At 42.4% G+C, this 18869-nt stretch overlaps 2 protein-coding genes and 1 long non-coding RNA gene across 4 annotated transcripts in view; 1 reads left to right on the top strand and 2 right to left on the bottom strand.

Annotated features, from left to right (window-relative positions):
• LOC100471434 (zinc finger protein 474) overlaps positions 1-519 on the bottom strand; it is a 32199-nt gene extending 31680 nt beyond the window's left edge. The window contains exon 1 of the mRNA XM_019799380.2: positions 206-519. Within this exon, the coding sequence (XP_019654939.1) occupies positions 206-379 (174 nt within the window). The 5' untranslated portion in view covers positions 380-519. The remainder of the gene's footprint in view (positions 1-205) is intronic.
• Positions 1-18869, bottom strand: part of LOC105234362 (zinc finger protein 474) — a 55620-nt gene that overhangs the window by 17880 nt on the left and 18871 nt on the right. The window contains exon 3 of one of the 2 annotated variants that reach the window (XR_004623992.1): positions 6394-7835. Coding sequence is in view for 1 of the 2 variants with exons in the window: in XM_019799379.2 (XP_019654938.1) it covers positions 6571-7623 (1053 nt within the window). In the remaining variant the exon portion in view is untranslated. Of the gene's footprint in view, positions 1-5216; positions 7836-18869 lie in introns of those variants that run through there. The other variant, XM_019799379.2, reaches the window with a different exon arrangement.
• LOC117801456 lies at positions 5140-7020 on the top strand. Its single transcript, XR_004623993.1, has 3 exons — positions 5140-5272; positions 6338-6455; positions 6898-7020. It is a non-coding gene; the product is annotated as an uncharacterized LOC117801456 (long non-coding RNA).

Raw genomic sequence — 18869 nt, 5'->3', positions numbered from 1 at the left:
ATATCATTTATATAGATGAGCATTACTCTTCACATTTTCATATTAGGAAGTGATACGTCAATTTCACTGATGATGCTGTTGCTCTAAAATTTGTGATTCCTCCCCTCCTCACTACGCACAGAGTCCTCACATGCCCTATGCACACACAGATTCCCTTGGGCTGGCTTCTAGAAGCAAGAATGTGGAAGAGAACCGGTCTGGTTACCTTACAGTTGCACTTGGTACACCTGAGAGTCATGGGATCCAAGAATGCTTCCCTGATATGCAGGCATGGTTGGCACCAAGGAAAGATGAAGAAATGGCACGTGGAGTTGGCCATTAGCGGTCCAGCTGTCAGCATCATCAGGGGGCAGTTTGTGAGGTCGATGCTGGTTTTCATGACATCAACACAGCTGAGGAGGTGAATTAGGGCCACTGAAGAGGATTATAAGGGCAAGAAATCCCAGAAGGATCCCACTGAATGTTTCATCTACCATCTCCAAAGACTTCAAGCCATTCTTGTGTTTGGGAATAATAGAGGCAAATGGTTCCAGAAGCCTTAGTCTTGATTTCAGGAACTCAGTCTAACTCAAGGCATGAAGAGACAAATGACTAAGTAGACTCTTAAAATTAACCATTTTCTCCCTCTGCCTCTTTTTCTCATCTCAATTTTCCAAATATGAAGATACGTATTTGAAGCTGAGCTTTGCATTGCATTGTGAAAGCCTTCAACGCTGTTCATTCTTGGCATATTATCACATGTCTGTCGATAGATGTTCCAAAGTTCTATGGGAAATGTGGAAGAAATGCTAACACTGTAATGCATTTGTTGCTGGGCTTTGTTATCATTGTCACTGATGCATTATCATTTTCTAGTATGGTGGAATATAGTATACAATCTGGCTTCGCACTCTCTTTCACACTTGAAGTAAGTTTTATCACTCTATTTTCTATCAAGTCTATATATGGTGTTGTTATTCACTATGTTAAGATCACCAATCTGTTCATCCCTGTACGGCGCCTCATGAAGGCTAGGTAAGATTTATATAATGTAAAAATCGGAACTTTGTCAATGAAGAAATGAATCCAAACTGTCAACCAGTTATTTTGTCTTTTACAGCCAAATTGCCATACAGCCAATTAGGAACATGGTGAAAATGTTTGCGGCAAAATGCTTGGGGCAAAAATGTCCGTGGCAAAGACGCTCACAGCAAAAATACCCCTAGGGTACGATCTTCATCATCCACACATTCTGGAACCTCCACCACTACATGGAATGCGTCCTTTCCAAGGTTATGAGACTCAATCCAATTGCTGAGTTGAATAGGTATTTTTTGGCCCTCCTCCTACTCCATTTCTCAGCATCGCACACTGCTTGTTCGTGACATTTTCTGCAGTGTCTCCAGGCTCTCATTCTCCAGCTCCTTCTTCTCTAACTGCAAAATCATTTAATGTCTCAGGGCTCAGCCTGTTGTCTCCTTTTCCAACCCACTACTCATTCTGATGACTTTAAGTATATATGAATAATGCACAAATATATATCGCATCTTCTCTTTTGAGATCCAGACTTCCATATTCAGCTTGACTTACCCACTTAGATATCTCACAAGCACTTTGAATGGGCTGTGTCCAGAAGGGAACTATTGGTCTTAACCTGCAAGATCCTCCCCTGGTCCCAGGCTTCTCATCTTAGAAAATGGAACCAGAGCACTTACTCAAGCCGGAAGGAAGTCTGGGAGCCATGCTCGACCCCTCCTCAATACTTCCAACATCCCAACTACTGCCAGATTTTGTCTATTATACCTTTTCTCCATCTTTGCTATCAACGCCCTTGGCCAAGCTTTCATCTGCTCTCAGCTGGATCCCTGCAAGAACCACACAACTGTGACCTACGTCCACTGGGCAGCTTCAGGGACCGTGCTGTTTCTACAGATTCTTCTTGTATGCCTGTCACCTCCTTCATCAAGCTCTGGTCACATGACCTTTGGCCAGAATGTCTTCCTCTTACTATTCCCTTCCCCCCACATTTTTACTCTTGGCTCATTCTTTCTTACCTGTCATGTCGCAGCTGAAATATCACTCCCCCCGCCCAGGATTTCTCTAACCAAGATTCTGAATGTCAACCTCCCATCATTAGACACTGTCACATCACAATTTGGAATTCTATATTTATTTCCTATTATCTCCTCCATAAGAATAAAAACTGCATGACATCAAGAATTTCTTTTTTATGATTCTGTAGTTCAGACTCAGTCCAATGCCTAACAATAAATGTTTGCCGAATAAACACACTTCTGTCCTCTGTCTTACTTAACACTTAACACCCTTTTTGTGTCACACATACGCCATGTCTCTTAGACTTGAAAAGATAGGGTCTTTAGAATTAGATCTGGTTCTGACACACACTACCAAGCCCACTGTGTGACTCTGGGCAGTTATTTTGACTAAGTCTCCCCAGACGGAAAGTGGGAAAATCATATCTGTGTTATGATAATATTCAAAGGAGATCAGGCATGGTTACTACTGATCATAAAGGTACCCAAAAAAGAGTCAGGTTCCTTTCTTCCGTGCTTTCATATAAATTCCAAATACTTCTAACCCAGTAGGTGCAAACGTGCACACACATTGGACAAGGTGACAATGTGCATCCTGCCCCTTCTGAATCTTTCTGATTGTGACATGCCCGCTGAGAGTTTTGCCTTTAGAGAATGAGATGTTTAGCCAAGAAACAGCATTCATAATGTTAAACCAAATATATAACTATAGCTCTAAAGAACTGCAGTCTGTATTATAAGGGAGCCTTCTCAAATGTATTTGGAGGTAACACCAGAAGAATAGTATTTTCGACAGCATAGAGACCTTACTTTAAAAGAAAACACCAGATGGCAGCACCAGATGCTAGAGCTGTGTCTGATGGGGTTTTTTTTTAGCTCAAACCTAAATATCTAGGAAGACAAAGGTAGCTCAAAACTAGATTCAGAGAGAATCATTTACAGGAAAAGATGATTTCCCTAAACAACGCCTATTTTGTAATATAGTATGGGATTTTTGGGAACCATGTTTCACGTTACAAGCAAAATTCTAAGAAAATAACCCCAACCATTTTCTAACCAAGAAAAGGTGATGAGACCAAGGCTTCATTTGGGTTTGTAGCTACATTTAATTAACTGCTGATCTGTGTTCCAATTAGCCAGAAAGGGCCTGAAATCAAAGAATGAAAGATGATCGGGTTCTAGAAAAGGGCAACATTTTTCCAAATATCAAAATGCAAGCACTAAAATTTATTCACTCATATTAAAATAAGGAGCAATAATGACCCCTATTACTGTACTTCTCAGCATCACTTAGGAAATTGCTTACTAAAATAGACAGTAGGTTTACTAAAGAGACTAAGATCTAATAGATTAAATAAATGCAATATTAACATTTAAAAGGGTAACCTACGGGTTTCCATATTATGCATCAAAATTTCATCTGGACTTATCACCATTTTTAAAATCTTGCTAAGGTGGAGATTGCTAATGCAGGCTTTCCATTTTTTTTTTTTTTTTGAGGAAAGGAAATGTGATTCAGCTCATGAAACCATATAATGCAGATGCAGTCACACCTTTGAAATAAAGATCCTCACTCAGGGTTTTATTCCTCTTACATACTGTTAGCGTCCTTCAGAGCTTGCCTGTGAGATCAGAAAGGGTAAATTCAGACCCGTGTTCTCGAAGAAAAGCAACGGAACAATTCAAACGCATACGGTGGTTAGTGAGCAAAGCAGAACTAAAACAAAATGCCCGCGGAAGTCTTGGAGAAGAACTCGCCTTGGACGGTATTTATTTGCTTTTAGATTTGATTGAAGGGTAACAGCAGCCCCTGTGTCATAAAAGAACTGAGCCAGTCTATGTTGGAAGAACATTCTGAGCAGAGGGTAATTCACTCTGCCAGCGAAACAGTCATTGTTGCCCAACTGGAGTGAATTGTTTTCCAAGCACCACGGTCATGGGGCTGAAAATATTCTTCCTCACCTGAATTCGCTACGAGATTGAGCCCTCCCGAGAGCGTCAGGCAAGCTGGCTGATGCTGATCTGAAGTCAGAGCAAGGATTCTAGATTCTGATTGACAAGAGAAGCCACATGCATCTGAAGTGTGACAAGAACGGGTGTGTGTCATAGCCAAAAGTCGGCTGACACAGGCAGATGAAATGTTGAAATATGATCGTGCACAAGGCAGTGATCTTCATGGGAAATGGATGATTTCCCATAATATCTCAATTTTGAATGATAAATGGTACTACCTAAATTTTAAATGACACAAAGAAAGAAAAACAGCAATAGATCAAATTGTAGCTGAAAGAGGAAACCACACTGCCCGGGGGGGAGGTTTCCTGCTGAAAAGCGCTGTGGAATGGCAAAGATCTCTTCTAGGGAAGAATTCAAGTCCACTGCTTCAAGAGACCTTATGCCTCTCTGAAGCCGACCGGTTTTCTCCATTTTAATTCATGCAAGCCTGCTTTACGTCCAGCAGTGAAAGGGACCCTATGTTGGATGACCTTCCTATGCCCTCTACCAAAGCCTGTGTGGTCCCCAAACGGGCCAGCACACATCTAACAGCCGTGAGCGCCAACTTCCCGCTGACACGCGCCTCCTCAGGTCTAAGAGCAGGGCTGGTGGTGCTGTGACAGAGCCACGTCCTCTAGATGCCCTTGTTCTGACGGACAGCCCCCACTTTGATGTAAACGCCTGAGTCCCCGAGGGCCACGGTGGTGACCTCTCCTTCTGACATCTCCCCTCCAGACGACCGGCTGAGTCAGGAGGTGTCTTCCTGCGAAGCCGTGGGCCCAGGCCAGCCTCTTTTAGCAGTCGTGACTGAGTGAGAACACGCTGTGCTCAGCCTTTTGGCACAAAGTATGTGTTACAACAACAAGAGCCGGGATCCTGACCACACTCCCCTATCTCGGGATCTGTACTGAGAACACGTGAAGCAAATGCATGCACTCAGGAAACAGGGCTGCGAGGCAGAGAGCTAACGGACTCGCTGCTGTGTGGCCCTGAGACACGGATTCTAGTGTTCTCTGAATCCAGACCCCACACGTTTTGGAAGACAAGCAACAGCCAGGCGATGGGAAAAACAGATCATGTTTATGAGACCAGACTGCAGCTCATGCCACACTTAAAAGTGTGGGTTTTGAGTTCGGCACAGAAACTAGCCATTCTTTCTTCAATGTTCATTCGGAAAACTTGCCCAGCCTCTCTCAGTCTGACTCTTGGGCTTTACGATCATTGTCTTGGAATCTTCTAAACCAGTAAGTTTCTAATCATTTCATTTTAAACCTGAAAGCGAGGGAAAAGTACTAGAAGGTTGCCAATATAATGCAATAAAAAAGTAAGGAAGAAAAGTTGCAGTAAAAATAAAGGCTGCTTCCCGTCCCCCAAACCCCACCCTCCAGTCCTTCTGGTTTAATCCTTTAGAATGCTTGGGTAACCTCAGTTTCCCCCAAGCAGTCCACTAAAAGACAGGGGCGCCTGGCTGGCTCAATCAGTAAAGAACGGGACTCTTGATCTCAGGCTCGTGAGTTTGAGCCCCACACTGGGTGTGGAGCCTACTTAAAAAAAAAAAGTATCCCTACAGGTGGGGTGCTTTAGGTAGCAAACCATAGAGAAAAGATTTTGACCACGGCCTATTTCTCATGATTTGACATCTTGTAAGTTATGACACAGAACAGTGCAGCCATGCCCCGGGCTTAATGGCAGGACAAAGCACATGGACCATGTCTTATGGGGAGCCACCCTCATTAGCATTCTTCCCCAGTTGTGCTGATGGTGAACCTTCAGGTAAACAATACTTCGCTGTACAGGTTGGGGACCCGGGGAGTCATGCTTTTCTTCCCAAGCGCCCAAGTGGGGATCAATGCTTGCTGTCCAACCCAAACACAGGACACAGAGCAGCAGTGGGAACTGAGCACTTCTGGGAAGCATGAACCCACATCTCGTTGGTTCAGAGCGTGCCCTGGGGTTAATCTCACACATATCATAATCATGTAAGTGTTAAAAGAAAACATGCTGTGTTTGAGGAGCGCGTCGATTTCTGTGAGTGCTCCAATGCCTAATTGTTGCTAAAGTCATTTGGGGTTTTTGACACACATTCTATTTTAGTAAGATAAACTCAGCATAACCCAGGGTTGCCAAAAACGAATTCCTAAGGTAGATGACTAAAATAAACCGGTAATAAATATTGGCCGTTGGAATGGGAATTATATCTCTGCAATGTAGACACAGCATTAATGACTCATTTTCAAATAACAGTCTCTCCCAAGGATTATTGGTATGAGGAATCAGGGTAGAAGGATGTCCATCTCTCTTTCTTTTAGGCGACAGAGTAGAAGAGGACTATGAACCCACCAGGCAGGGATGTCCTTATACCGACCTTGCCAACCGAGATGCAGGGTCCAACCGGGGTCGACTTGGACAGGCTGCACTGAGGCAGACGTAAGGCATTGAAAGAAACCGTCCTAGGGGTTGAAGCAGCTGATTCTGGGAATAGTTTTCTCTCATTCCCCCGGGGGCGGGGGCATAATGTACCCGTGGGTCCACCCAAAGTACCTCACGTGGCACGAATTACCTTATCAGTCACCGTGGGTGCTGCCATGTTGCTTTGCTGCTTGAAATTAGTGGACTGTTTTAGGCCACCTTTACTCCCTAAGGTCAAATTCTGCATTTTTGGCCCACTCGGTTGAGCTTTACAGCTTCTCTGGTGTACCAGGAGGCGGTCCGGGGCAAAGGTCCGGCTGCAGTTTGGACAGGGCACCAGCTGAACTTGACTTGGCCCCTCTTCGTTGGACTGTCCAGTGGGAAGTGGCTGAAGCTTTTGTGGGAGTGCTCGGCGGAGCTCCCTGGGGAGCCGGTCATTTTCTGTTTTCCACTTTTCCAGGCATTTGGGCTCATGAATGGGAAGGGACAGAGTGCCAAACTCCCTACCACAAATGTAGCAGATGAGAGCCTTTGGTCGGGCTGGGATGCCACCAGCAGCTTTCCTGGGACCAGTGCGATCATCCGAAGTGCTGGGGGTTGGTGCTCTGGGCCCGTCACCCTTCGGCTTGCAGCTTCTCTGGTGAACAGGAAGACGATCTGGCAAGAACGTGCGGCCACAGGATTCGCAGGGCAGCAGCTGAGCCTGGGAACTTTGGAATGCTGCCTCGTTCACTGCCTGAAGATTATAGGACCCACTGCCCCCAAGAGGCTGTGGTTTGGAGGGTTCTGGCCTCCTCAGGTGCTTGGGCAACTTGCTGTTTTCAATTCGCCACTTCTCCAAGCACTGGGGTTCATGAATAGCAATTGATTGGGACCCAAATTCTCGGCCACAGATATAGCACACCCGGAATCCAGGCCTGCGGGACGGGATCACAGGGGGGCCGGGCTGACTTTCCGACATAATTCTCCTACTGGACCGTTTTGAGAGTATCACCGTTCCAGGTCTTGTTTTCTGAGGTCCTGTCTTTATTTTTCCAGCATGACTGACATGCTCTGTGTCTGGCGAAAGGCTAGAATGGGAGTCACCACAAAGAACGGCCTGGTTGATAAGGAAGGTGGGCTCTTTAGATTGGTGGAAAGTCTGTTGCAATTTGTTGCAAACCTTTCTCTCCTTTCCTGTTTCCATTAACAAGCAAGTCTTTCTCTGGGCTTGCTCTGATTTCACGCCAGATTCATTTTGGGATTCTGCTCGGAGTGAAGGTTAGTCAGGTTGGCTGTCCTGGGGTTCCACATTGTTGCCAACTCCTTAGACCCAGAGACCATGACTCAGAGCTTCATTGCAGGGCAGCAGTCTGGAATGCTGGAAAGTCCTCATTAAACCTCAGATGTCTCCAAGATCTGCGGGGGAAACATAAATCAAGAACTCATTACACACACACACACACACACACACACAAACCACTCTTAGATCTTAAGTTGATAAAGAGCAGTAATTTTTTTTTTTTGACCTAGTATCCTCTTCAGCTAGATAGTAACTAGCACATAAGATTTGTTCAGTAAATGGTGAAAAAAATCTGAAGAAAATTTCCACTACGAATTGCACTATTACTGCAGTGAAAGTAGTGTTCTGCCCAGAGAAAGATCAGAGACACACACGGCACAAACCAACAGAGGCATGGTGGTGAGACTGCGGAAGACAGAACTAAGAACTGTGACAATTAAATTAATGAAACTGCAGATAATCTAGAAAGACCTTCTTCCACTCCCTTAGGGATTCTTAGCTTTTTAGTGCCATGGATCCTTTTGACAGTTCTCTGAAGCCTATGATTTTAAAGGCAAAGTATAAAAATCTTATGATTACAGGTGAAACTAATTTTATTGAAATAATTGATCAAATATCTTTGGTCACAATATGTATTTTATTTGAGATACAGTAATAGGTCAGACTTAATGAATACCCATTAGTCTAAGGTTAAGAGCCCCTGCAGAAGGAATTTAATAGTGAATATTATGAGGATTATCAGAAAAACCTGCAAAGGGGGTAAACTTCTTATAACCTACCATGTATCCACTTTTCTTTGTTATGGGAATGGAGTAGGAATAAATTGGGGCCGTAGATGTCAAACCAAGAATGCAACCCCAGCCTACACCCTTCCTGGTAAAATATCTATAGATCTTCCTGGGGATGAAGAGGCTCAGATTTGCTTGATGTTCTTTAAATAGCTATTGTACTTAATTCCTTGTATTATCTCTATCTCTAGCCATACAGATAAATAGTATAGATACTAGTTAAATATTAGATAACAGATAATATACAATTAGATAAATATTGTCTATTTATATATTATAGTTACATATTACATATATAATATATATGGAAGATAGATAACACAGGTAATATGTCATCTATAAATATACTTTATATATTATACATTATATTCATAATTTATTATTTTAAATTATTTTAAATTTAAGTTATAATTATCAATAATAAATTATTAATGCATTATATTTAATCACATATAATCACATTAATACTATATACTATAATAGATATTATTTATCTATCTTCAAAATAATTTTTGTAACAACATGGCTCATGATTTTCCTAAACAAACCAGAAGGGCGGGCTGATAAAATCTCATCATGGGTAGAAGGCTAAGGAGTTTTTACCTTGGGGAGAGGCATGAGTCAGTTTCATCAAGGGTGAAGATTATTGCCTAGACCCCAAGAAAGATTACTGTCAGACATCTGAGACATCATTTCCTGAAGGGGGATTCGGGTCTGGACGAGAGGCTCTGTAGCACAAAAGGAGCAGTGCCTAGTCTGAGGCTGGACCCTGCGGACCACAGCAGACCCCTGAGTTCAGAGGGCACAGGGATGGCCGGCTAGAATACAAAAAACCTGGGCATTGCATTTGATAAAGGACAAAAAAAGCTGGAAGACCTATGCCTCGTTCCTGTATTTTGGTGCCGGGGAAGGACTGAATCTTTGCAAATAAGACCATCCGATCACTTCTGGCACAGAAAAGGAAGCGATTGTTCATTTTGACAGATCCTAAGACAGTGATATTAACACATGTGACAAAAGAATGCATTGGCCCCAGGGTAGCCAGGACAGAAAACGGAGCTCACAGAAACAACATGTGTCACCTGACTGGCACCCTCCAAAAGAGAAAGAGGATCTAAAAAACACAAGGAATCTGGGGACATGATTTCATTAGGTTTTTATCAGCACATGGGGGAAATAACCCCCAAATCACTCTGCTTCCTTGGTTCTGGCACCTTGTTTAACAAGGATCCTTGTTTTCCTTTCCCATTTTCCTTCATACCAGGAAGTTGCAGATAACAAAAGGACTTAAGACTACAGGAAAAATCGATGCAACTGAATAACCTTACTTCTCCTAAACTTGCTCACAGTTTCTCCCCCCGCCCCCCACGCACGCACGCACGCACGCACGCACACACTACTCCCAGCAGATCAGAATACTGGGAAGGCCCCCTAACTTGTCCCAGCAACTCCTGTCTTCCTTAGGATCAGGTAAGAGAATTAATATTTACTGAACACCAACTATGCATCAGATATTGTACTAATTTGTTATATACACAGTTTCAATTAATCTCACATGAAGGCAGGTATGATTGTTTCAGTTTCATAAGTGAAGACACTGTGAGTCAGAAAAGACAAGTAACTTGCCCAAGACAGTCCGTTTTTAAGTGACAGAACTGGGAACCAATTCCAGCTCTCTTTGGCTCCAGTAGCCGGCTCTTTCCATGATTCATTCTGCCTCAAATTCCACCGACAGAGCTTCTCCTCTTTAGTTTTTATCCCGGTTTTAATATATGATTCATACGTCTCACGGGAAGGTAACTAAGCTCCCACCGGCCTTTATGCTGCCCTTGAGGAGAAGGAAGAGATGAAAGGGAGGATGGGAAGAGGGCACAGGAGGAGACAGGCCTCTGAGATGGAAAAAGCAGGAGAGACAGACTGGGATACTGGAGACAGCATTTTTCCTGAAGCAACAAGGCTCATTTTGCTGGGAGTGGTTTTCTCGACGATGCTGTCCTTCTGCGGAATGTTCGATACGGATCCTTTTCCTGATCTCACCAATGTCCCTGAGAGAAATCTACATTATTAACCAGGTGTGGGGACAGGCCAGGGGGACCTCGGGTGGTATAATGAGTGGGGGGTGAAAGCAAAGGCCACCCCAAGAGGCCAGATGGTGCTCCCTTTGCAGTCCCTTCCCTGGTTTGATTAGGGATGGACCTTCGTGGACGCGGGCATTTTTCCGCTATCGATATTTTCTCTGCAGCAAACACGAGAGCATCGTCAAATTCCTAATCGTATCTTCATCTTTTTTCCCATCATCTCTTTCTTCCTTCAATGTTCTCCTGAAATCGCTGTCTTACTGTGCTTAAAGTTACCAAAATATGAAAGATGAGGTAGCTGGAAGAAGTGAAATTTTGGGGAACTGCAGTGTCTCATGGAGAACATTGCGATGTTTCTTTCCACCAGTGAGTGATTCTTGCAAGGCCTAGCCCAGCCAGTAGCTCTCCCCTATATGTTAGTTCTAAAAGCCCAAGTACTGGAAAATACTAAATACGTATAGTTAAATCACTTAAGAAATTGGCTTGCCATGCAGACACATCATAAAGTAATGTTGTGAGTTTATAAAGAGAACTACTTTGCAAAGCCAGCCAGCTCTACCCCAAGCAACCGTGGAGAAACGTTCACCCCAGTTGGTCTGAATTATTCTTTTTGACCATATTTGCACGTAGGATATTTAAAGAATGTCTTGGAAAGCATCACATTTTATCAATATGATGCCATTTTTCCATGCCCTTTGGGGTTCACGAGAAGGGAGAGACACTCACAAAGATGCATATAATAACCAAACCCAACTTGGCATTAGAAGGTGTTACCCTATTTAAAAAGGGGGGGGGGCAAGAGCACAACCAAAGGATTAAATTTTTTTTAAAAATTTCGTCTTTTGAAACAAAATAAATGTAAGTGATTCATGACCCCTTCCCTATTAGTATAGGATCCAAATTCTTTAAATGGACAAATGAATAAATAAGAAAGATGGAGTTGAGCTGGTGCTGGCTCTGAGCAAAATTATAAAATAGAGGAGGTTTGTCTTTAACATCCTCCATCCACCCCATTCAGCAGGCTCCATTCTCCCCCGCCTGGTGTCCTCATATGCTGGCCAGTATTCCTTACTTTTGAAGTCTCGCTTTCAAAAAGGAGCTGATAATAGTATTCACACCAAGGCTTATGATTGATGAGGTAATATCCCTCCCACAGTCTGGCAAAGACAACTAGTTCCCCACCAGTAGTTATTCTGCCCAACTTTCTCAAATTAAGAGAGCCCCAATTTTTAGCTGGGCACATGATTTCCCAGCTGAAAGTGTGCAGACCCCTTTGCAGAATTGTGTAAGACATGTCCACGACCTGCTCCTCTTTCCTTCCTTCTTACTGATGCTTAAAACATGGATGTGATGGCTGGAGCTCCAGCAGCCATCGTGGACCAGACTATATCCATGTGACCCCTAACATGATGGAGCAGACACCTGGATGGACCTGAGTTCCCAATAATGGTGGAGTCACCCTATAAGCTTTCAAGTGTCACCCTTAGCCTTTATTTACATAAGAGAATTAAATATCCAACTGTATTTTAGCCACTTTTAAAGAGTCTTTTCCCTGCACGAAACCTATAACTAGAACCTAATTCTAATGAGACACAGTTGTATTTTAATAACTGGTCATTGGCTTAGCACGAAATGAATTCTAACAGTGATATTTTAAAATTCAGCAGTTTTTTTTTTGAGAGAGAGTACACTTTGGGGGCAAAACTGTCTTACTAAACATACACTTTTTCCTGAAAATCAGAAATTGAAAAAATTGAAGCTATAAATATGAACCAATGGTCTTTAAGAAATTGATTGACGATCTTCCTTTCCTAGAATTCTTTTTTTGGGGAACAAATTCAAATGACATATTTTGCTTTGAGAAAATCAAAACTTATTTTTTCCATAAGCTTTTGAAGGAGCTGGAAGTCATCGCTGTTGTGACAATTATTAACATTGTCTATGTATTCCAAATGCTCTTTTCTGTATTCAGCTTTGGGATGCTCTCTGGGACCCCACATGTTACATACTGGGGAGGACTAACCCTTACCTCTTTCTTTTGATACTTCAGCCCTAGGAGTGGGTATCTGCTGTCTCCTTCATAGAGTTGTGCTCTCTTTATGTCCTACTAGTTACTATCTACATAACAACTTCTTTCCCGGTTAACAATTCTTTATATGAAATTATAATTAAATAATTGGCATGGTTTCTGTCTCCTGACTGATACAACCACCCTCAGAATATAAGTAATAAAAATCTGTAATATTCAAGCTGCACATTACCTCACTACTGTAATCAATATAAACTCAAACGAATTCTTTCGTAGCACCTTAGAAAATAATATGGTGCTTATGTTAACATTCGATCCTCAACTCATTCAGACCACTGAAAACATATTTTTGCAATTTTACACCATCGCCATGCTTCAAGAACTAGAAAACGTTGCTCTTCCTTTTGTGACTGATTGAATTAAACCAAAAGAGGAAATCTGCCATTTTAAGCATATTCATATTTTCCTTCATTTTTATATGATTCTCTTCTACAATGACTGCCCAGCCATCAGGCCACCACTGTCACGTAGGGAGTCAAATTAAAGTGATCCCATTCCTAGATCAAGGATGACCAGGGAGGTTGAGGGGAGTGGTCCAGATCACTCTGGCAGATTCTCTGCACTCCCCTCTGAGTAGCGCCTGGGCCAGTAGCACTTGTGGTCCTCAACAATTCCAATGGGAGTGACAAAAGGCCAGGCGAGAGCAACTAGGAACTGGAGGTGGTCTAGTTTAGGAAAGACAGGAGCAGTGTCTGAAAGGTGAACAAATAAAAACATACTCAGAAAAACCATTGAGCCTGAAGCATAAGGCTTCAAGGGAATCTGGCTCTCCCTGTTGGCATTTCCAGGCTGATTTTGAATAGCTAATGAAAATTTACCCTTCCTTGTCTTTCCTTCACTGTGAAGAACTTCAAACCAAGAAGTCACTTTCTTCACCTTCATTCAATCTAATTGTCAGGTATAGACATAATAGTCTATGGTGTTAGGAAAGCCATGCAAACAGAAAACAGGAGAAATGTACTCTTTACACTTCTAAGTAGAGCTTTTGGTAAGGACATTTTATGTTGTTAAAGCTCATAATACCACCCTATGAAGGCTATTGTTAGATTGAGTCTGTAATTTTCACTCTATATTGAGCTTCCAAATCACAGAGTACTCAAGAGTCACGAACGCCACACAGGTATGATCATGTAATTGTAACATTGACATTTGGAGAGGTGGAGAACTGGTTATGGAAACCATCAGTGTAATCACATTAGAATCCTACTATGTACAGAAATTCAAAGGGCAGACAAAAAAAAGTGGGGGAGTCAGGCTGTTGAATCATAAACAAGCATACAAACCATCCTTTCTAACATCTGGCATATACTATTCCAAAAAAAATAGCTCTATTCCAAATTGCTCTTTCTCAAGACTTTAAAGCAGTGGTTGATATGCCAAATCTGGCCCATTGATAAGTTCTTTTTGACCTCCCTAGAGATCAAAATGTTTTGGGGTCCCTGGGTGTCTCAGCTGGTTGGGCATCTAATTCTTGATCTCACCTCTGATCTTGATCTCATGGGTTGTGGGATCAAGCCCTGTATCGGGTTCCGTGCTCAGCGGGGAGTCTGCTTGAAGATTCTCTCCCTCTGCCCCTTCCCACACTCACTCTCTCTCTCTGTCTCTCTAAAATAAATAAATATACCTTTTTTTTTAAGTCTGAATTAGGTGCCATTATTTTAAAGTTGGGAGATACCACACAAAATCAGGATTTTGTTTTCTTTTGAGAAAGTGGGAGAGCTGGCCATACAGAGCCCACATTCTAATGTGGCAACAACCCACATAAACTGATACTGAATAAAGGCTGTGCCTGTGGGTCAGACCGCCAGTCTTCACTCTTCCAAAGCTTCTCATTAGTTCAGTCCTTTGCTTTATTTATTTGTAATTCATTCTTGATTCTCAAAGGCATTTGAATTCCTGACCATATGTGATCCTCACTTTAAAGTGTTCCTTTCCCCCATTTTTCTCCTCAATTGAATATTTGAATATCACTTCAAGGAGCACTCACCCTCAGTCAACTGTGTATCCAGATGAAGGATTTTCTATGGGAAATACTTACTAGAAGCATGACAGATTTATTGATAAAAATTCAGAAACAAAGGTTCGTAATGACAGCAGAGTGAGTCTGAAAGACTTATTTCTAGGAGGGAAGGAAATATCCAAAGGGAAAAGAAAGAATCAGTGACCTGAGGAGGAATTTTCATACATTAATGGAAGGTCACAGGAAATGATGAATCTAATTTCAGAGAGAAAAAAAATCAAGCAGCCAGTGTTTAAATCAGCCACAGGAGAGATGATAGAACCAAAAAAAGAAAAAAAAGAAAAACACAAAAAGAAATGTGTTTGGAGACCATCTGAACTTTTTGGAGGCATTCCCATAATTATTTAGTTACCACTGATATAACAAGAGCTACTCTTCTGCTTAAGCCAACGGTTCTTGATTTACCATTAAATGATCCCTTACGTGAAGAATGTTGGATCGCTTAAGTTATTAATCTAAAGAATCAGTCAGTCAAAAGAACATCAATAAACCATTAACAATGTATTGCTAGATTTCCAAGATTTGGGCTGCAAATACTTCCTAAGAGAATTACGCTTTCTTGTATGGACTACAGAATCTGGTGCACTTTTTCTTTCTGACAAACTGGCCATTTTGTCAAGTATCACTATAAATTAGTTAGAATTGAAAATGTATAAGAGCAGCACAGTAATTCTTTCTCAACCTAGAATGAGGTAGCAGACATCCATCAAGTGTCTAAAGTTGATGTATTATGATAAAACATAGTGGGGGAAAGGATAGATACCATTTCAGAATTTAAAAACTATAAATAGAGGCATGTGCTTCCTAGCCCTCATCATGCGATATGTCTGCACAGAGTTCCCACTGTCTTTGTGCTCATGATTTATTGTCTCAGTGCGCTACCTCCGTGGGATAGCTTTGGCACAGACTTGCAAACCACAGGGTGGTATCAGAAAGAGAGTCACTGGATTCGTGTGTCCAGGTGGAAACAAGCACAAAGAATACAGCTGCCTTTGAGGGAAGCTGCCTGGCCAGGAGAGATTGGCCAATGAGAGATGGGCCTCCCTGTATCCTGGAGGAACCTTTTCTTAACCACATCACCCACTTACCAGACAACAGCCTCGAAATCGTGCCTTAGTGCTATACACACACACCTCCGGGAGGTCGTGCCTCCCACAGCCTGGCTGACACTTAAATTGATCGTCATTACCATTCATTGCAGACATCAACACCCTTTGTTAATGCTCTCTCCACCCAAAGCTATTTCTCAGGGAAGTCCCTGGGAAGAAAGTCAAAAACAGGGCCGAGCCCATGAGGCTGGGCTTCTGCTGTGTGTGTAATGAATGCGCCTCTATTTTCTGGTCTGCTCAGCATGACTTCCCTGGTGGTGGCTCTGGAGACCTGGGAGTTTATGTAGGGCCACAGGCTGAAGGCTGTTTCTGAACGTGGGCTCTTTGTTGCTCTTCTCCCCACATCTCTGGTCCTCCTCTGTAAATAAGTCATCAAAACGCTATTGTCATTCCATTTGACATCTTTGACTCTCATGAACAAGGCACTCTTTCACTAGCCAGATGGTCTGAGATCCCTAATGGTTCAGAGTCCTCCATACAACATCCTTTCATAGCTCAGGAATCTTACATGGGCTATTCCCTGCAGCAGAAAACCACTAGAAGGTGTCTTCTGGTATCTAGGAGGAACTTGCCCATCCTCTCTGTCCCCAGAGTCCAGACCAAACACGAAATGTGGTGACAACTCTTTATTTGCAAACCTTCTTAGCTTGTAGTTTAATTTTTTTGGTAGTTTAAAATTTACTGAAAGCCTCCTTCCACCCCACGCCTGGTAACTATCAGATAGCAAGGAAGTCAGTCGGAGTGTCAAACTGCTTTGTTCTGTTTTCCTTTAGTAAACACAAAGAAGATCCGTGTGTATTTTAAGTCATACTTTGGATCAGAAAGATCAGAATATTTGATTAGAAGAATACAATTTAAAATCAACTCTGTGGATGTTGATTTTTCCACTTTCTTGTGGTTTCGATAGGCTCTTTTCCCACCTTCTGTGCTCTCTCTTGCATTTTCTTTCATTGTTTCCACTGTCTGTCTGTCTTCCACTTTAGGTCTGGAAGGACAACCCAACACAACATGGAGAAGGTAACCTGTGGTTGACTCCACTGCTAATTTGCTGCTCTGTAGCCATAAGGCAATGCTGACCAGCTCACACTAGAAAAGTGTGGCTTATATTTAACTCTATTATTTTCTGGAGGAAGAAGGATTAGAAATGATAAGCCCAATATAATCACACGAGTCCTCAAAAGTGGACAGCCTTTCACTGAAAGAACTAGGACAACTGAAGAAGAAAGAGACCCAACCACCCATGGCTGACTTGAAGATGGAGGAAAGGAGCTATGTGCTAAGGAATGTGTATGGTCTCTAGAAGTTGGGAAGACCAAAGAGATATGGGGTTTCCAAAAAGGGCTCCTAAAAATGAACACAGCTTGGCTGACACTGATTTTAGCCTCAAGAGACCCATGTTGGACTTATGACACAGAGAACTATGAGATAATAAATTTGGGTTGTTTTAAACTGCTAATGTTACTGTATTTTGCTACAGCAGTAACAGCAAACTAAAACACCCCAAAAGAAAGAGACCAGCACTGTGAATGCAGACTTATGCAAAAATGTTACTCAGCTAGTTTTGGCCACACTGTACCCCGGAATTTTAATAGTTCACAATCACCCAGCTCTAGTCTCCACTGGAAACACCACTGGGGGGACTCCATCCCAGGGCCATGATAAGATGTCCTGGGTGGCTGTCTAGAATGAGAATTATAATACAATTCACCCATTGGTAAAAAAGGCACAAATATTCACATAATATTATATGACAGGGTCCATTATCTCTTTCTAGCTCTGGTTAGGACCCTCAACCAGTGTGACTCAGGAAATAATCTTTTCAGATTTGGCATTCTCCTCAGTGTGGTCTATACAGCTTTCCTGTCTACATGTCAAGCTTGTATCCCCCTTTCCTCTTTAACTGTATTCTTTGTCTTGGCATCTACATGTTTACATAAGGTAGAATCTTTATTGACTGTTTTCTTCAGAAAATGCCTGTGGTTAACTGACTCCACTTCTTGTTAAGCGGTGTGCTGTGTACATGACAAGGGTCCCCTTCTCTCTTTTCAACTGTGTTGTGAGGACCACAAGCAGCCTTCCCAAACGATGGAGCTGGATCTTTTTTTTTTTTTTAAGATTTTATTTTTTTATTCGACAGAGATAGAGACAGCCAGCAAGAGAGGGAACACAAGCAGGGGGAGTGGGAGAGGAACAAGCAGGCTCATAGCGGAGGAGCCTGATGTGGGGCTCAATCCCATAATGCCAGGATCATGCCCTGAGCCGAAGGCAGATGCCTAACCGCTGTGCCACCCAGGCGCCCGGAGCTGGATCTTTAAACCCTTCTTAGGTGGAAAGGATTCTGAGCTGAAAAGCCATTTCTGTTTTGTAGAGTGATTTCCTATTTGCGATTGTAGGGTATCAGATTGTACCACTTTGGCACAAGGATTATTTTGAGCCGAAGTCAATTGAGAAGATGATACCAGGAAAGCTCTCTGCTCTCACTCTATTTGCCTAAAAGCAAGACATAACTTTGTAAAGATACCTCTCCCAAATCAGGAAGGGAAACTCAAAGTATCTCTAGACTCTTGTGATCTCAGAGACAAGCACCAAGAGGAAGCAACAAACCACATCACTAAATAGCCTGTATCTTCTATTAGTTTCCCCCATATATTAACCTTCCTATACTTTGCTACCTCTAAAAGCCTAAATCCTTTGCCTTGTCACTTCTCTACAAATTTATTGTTCTTTGTTAAGATGCGATATAAACCTCAAATTCTGACCACTCTGAGAGTGTCTCATCACTGAGTCCTCCTGTGTGTGTATTTGAAGCTCATGTTAATACACTCGATTTTTCTCTTGTTAATCTGTCTTTTGTTAGCACATTCTTCAGGCCCAGCCACTGAACCAAAAAAGGTATAGAAACTTTTTCCTTCCCTGCAGAACCTTAGCATAAAAAGGAGCCCCCAACATGCTGCGCCAATGACACTTTCTGTATAACCCCGTTAAATGGCATCAATAGTTCATGGTCATTACAGTTCAGCCGTTTCATACCCATGTATATGCATTATATGAACATGAGAAAAGCAA

The sequence above is a fragment of the Ailuropoda melanoleuca genome, chromosome 3, assembly GCF_002007445.2.
Source record: "Ailuropoda melanoleuca isolate Jingjing chromosome 3, ASM200744v2, whole genome shotgun sequence".
Lineage (NCBI taxonomy): Eukaryota > Metazoa > Chordata > Mammalia > Carnivora > Ursidae > Ailuropoda > Ailuropoda melanoleuca.
Note: the sequence above shows the minus strand (reverse complement) of the source record. Positions and strands in the feature narration are given on the sequence as shown.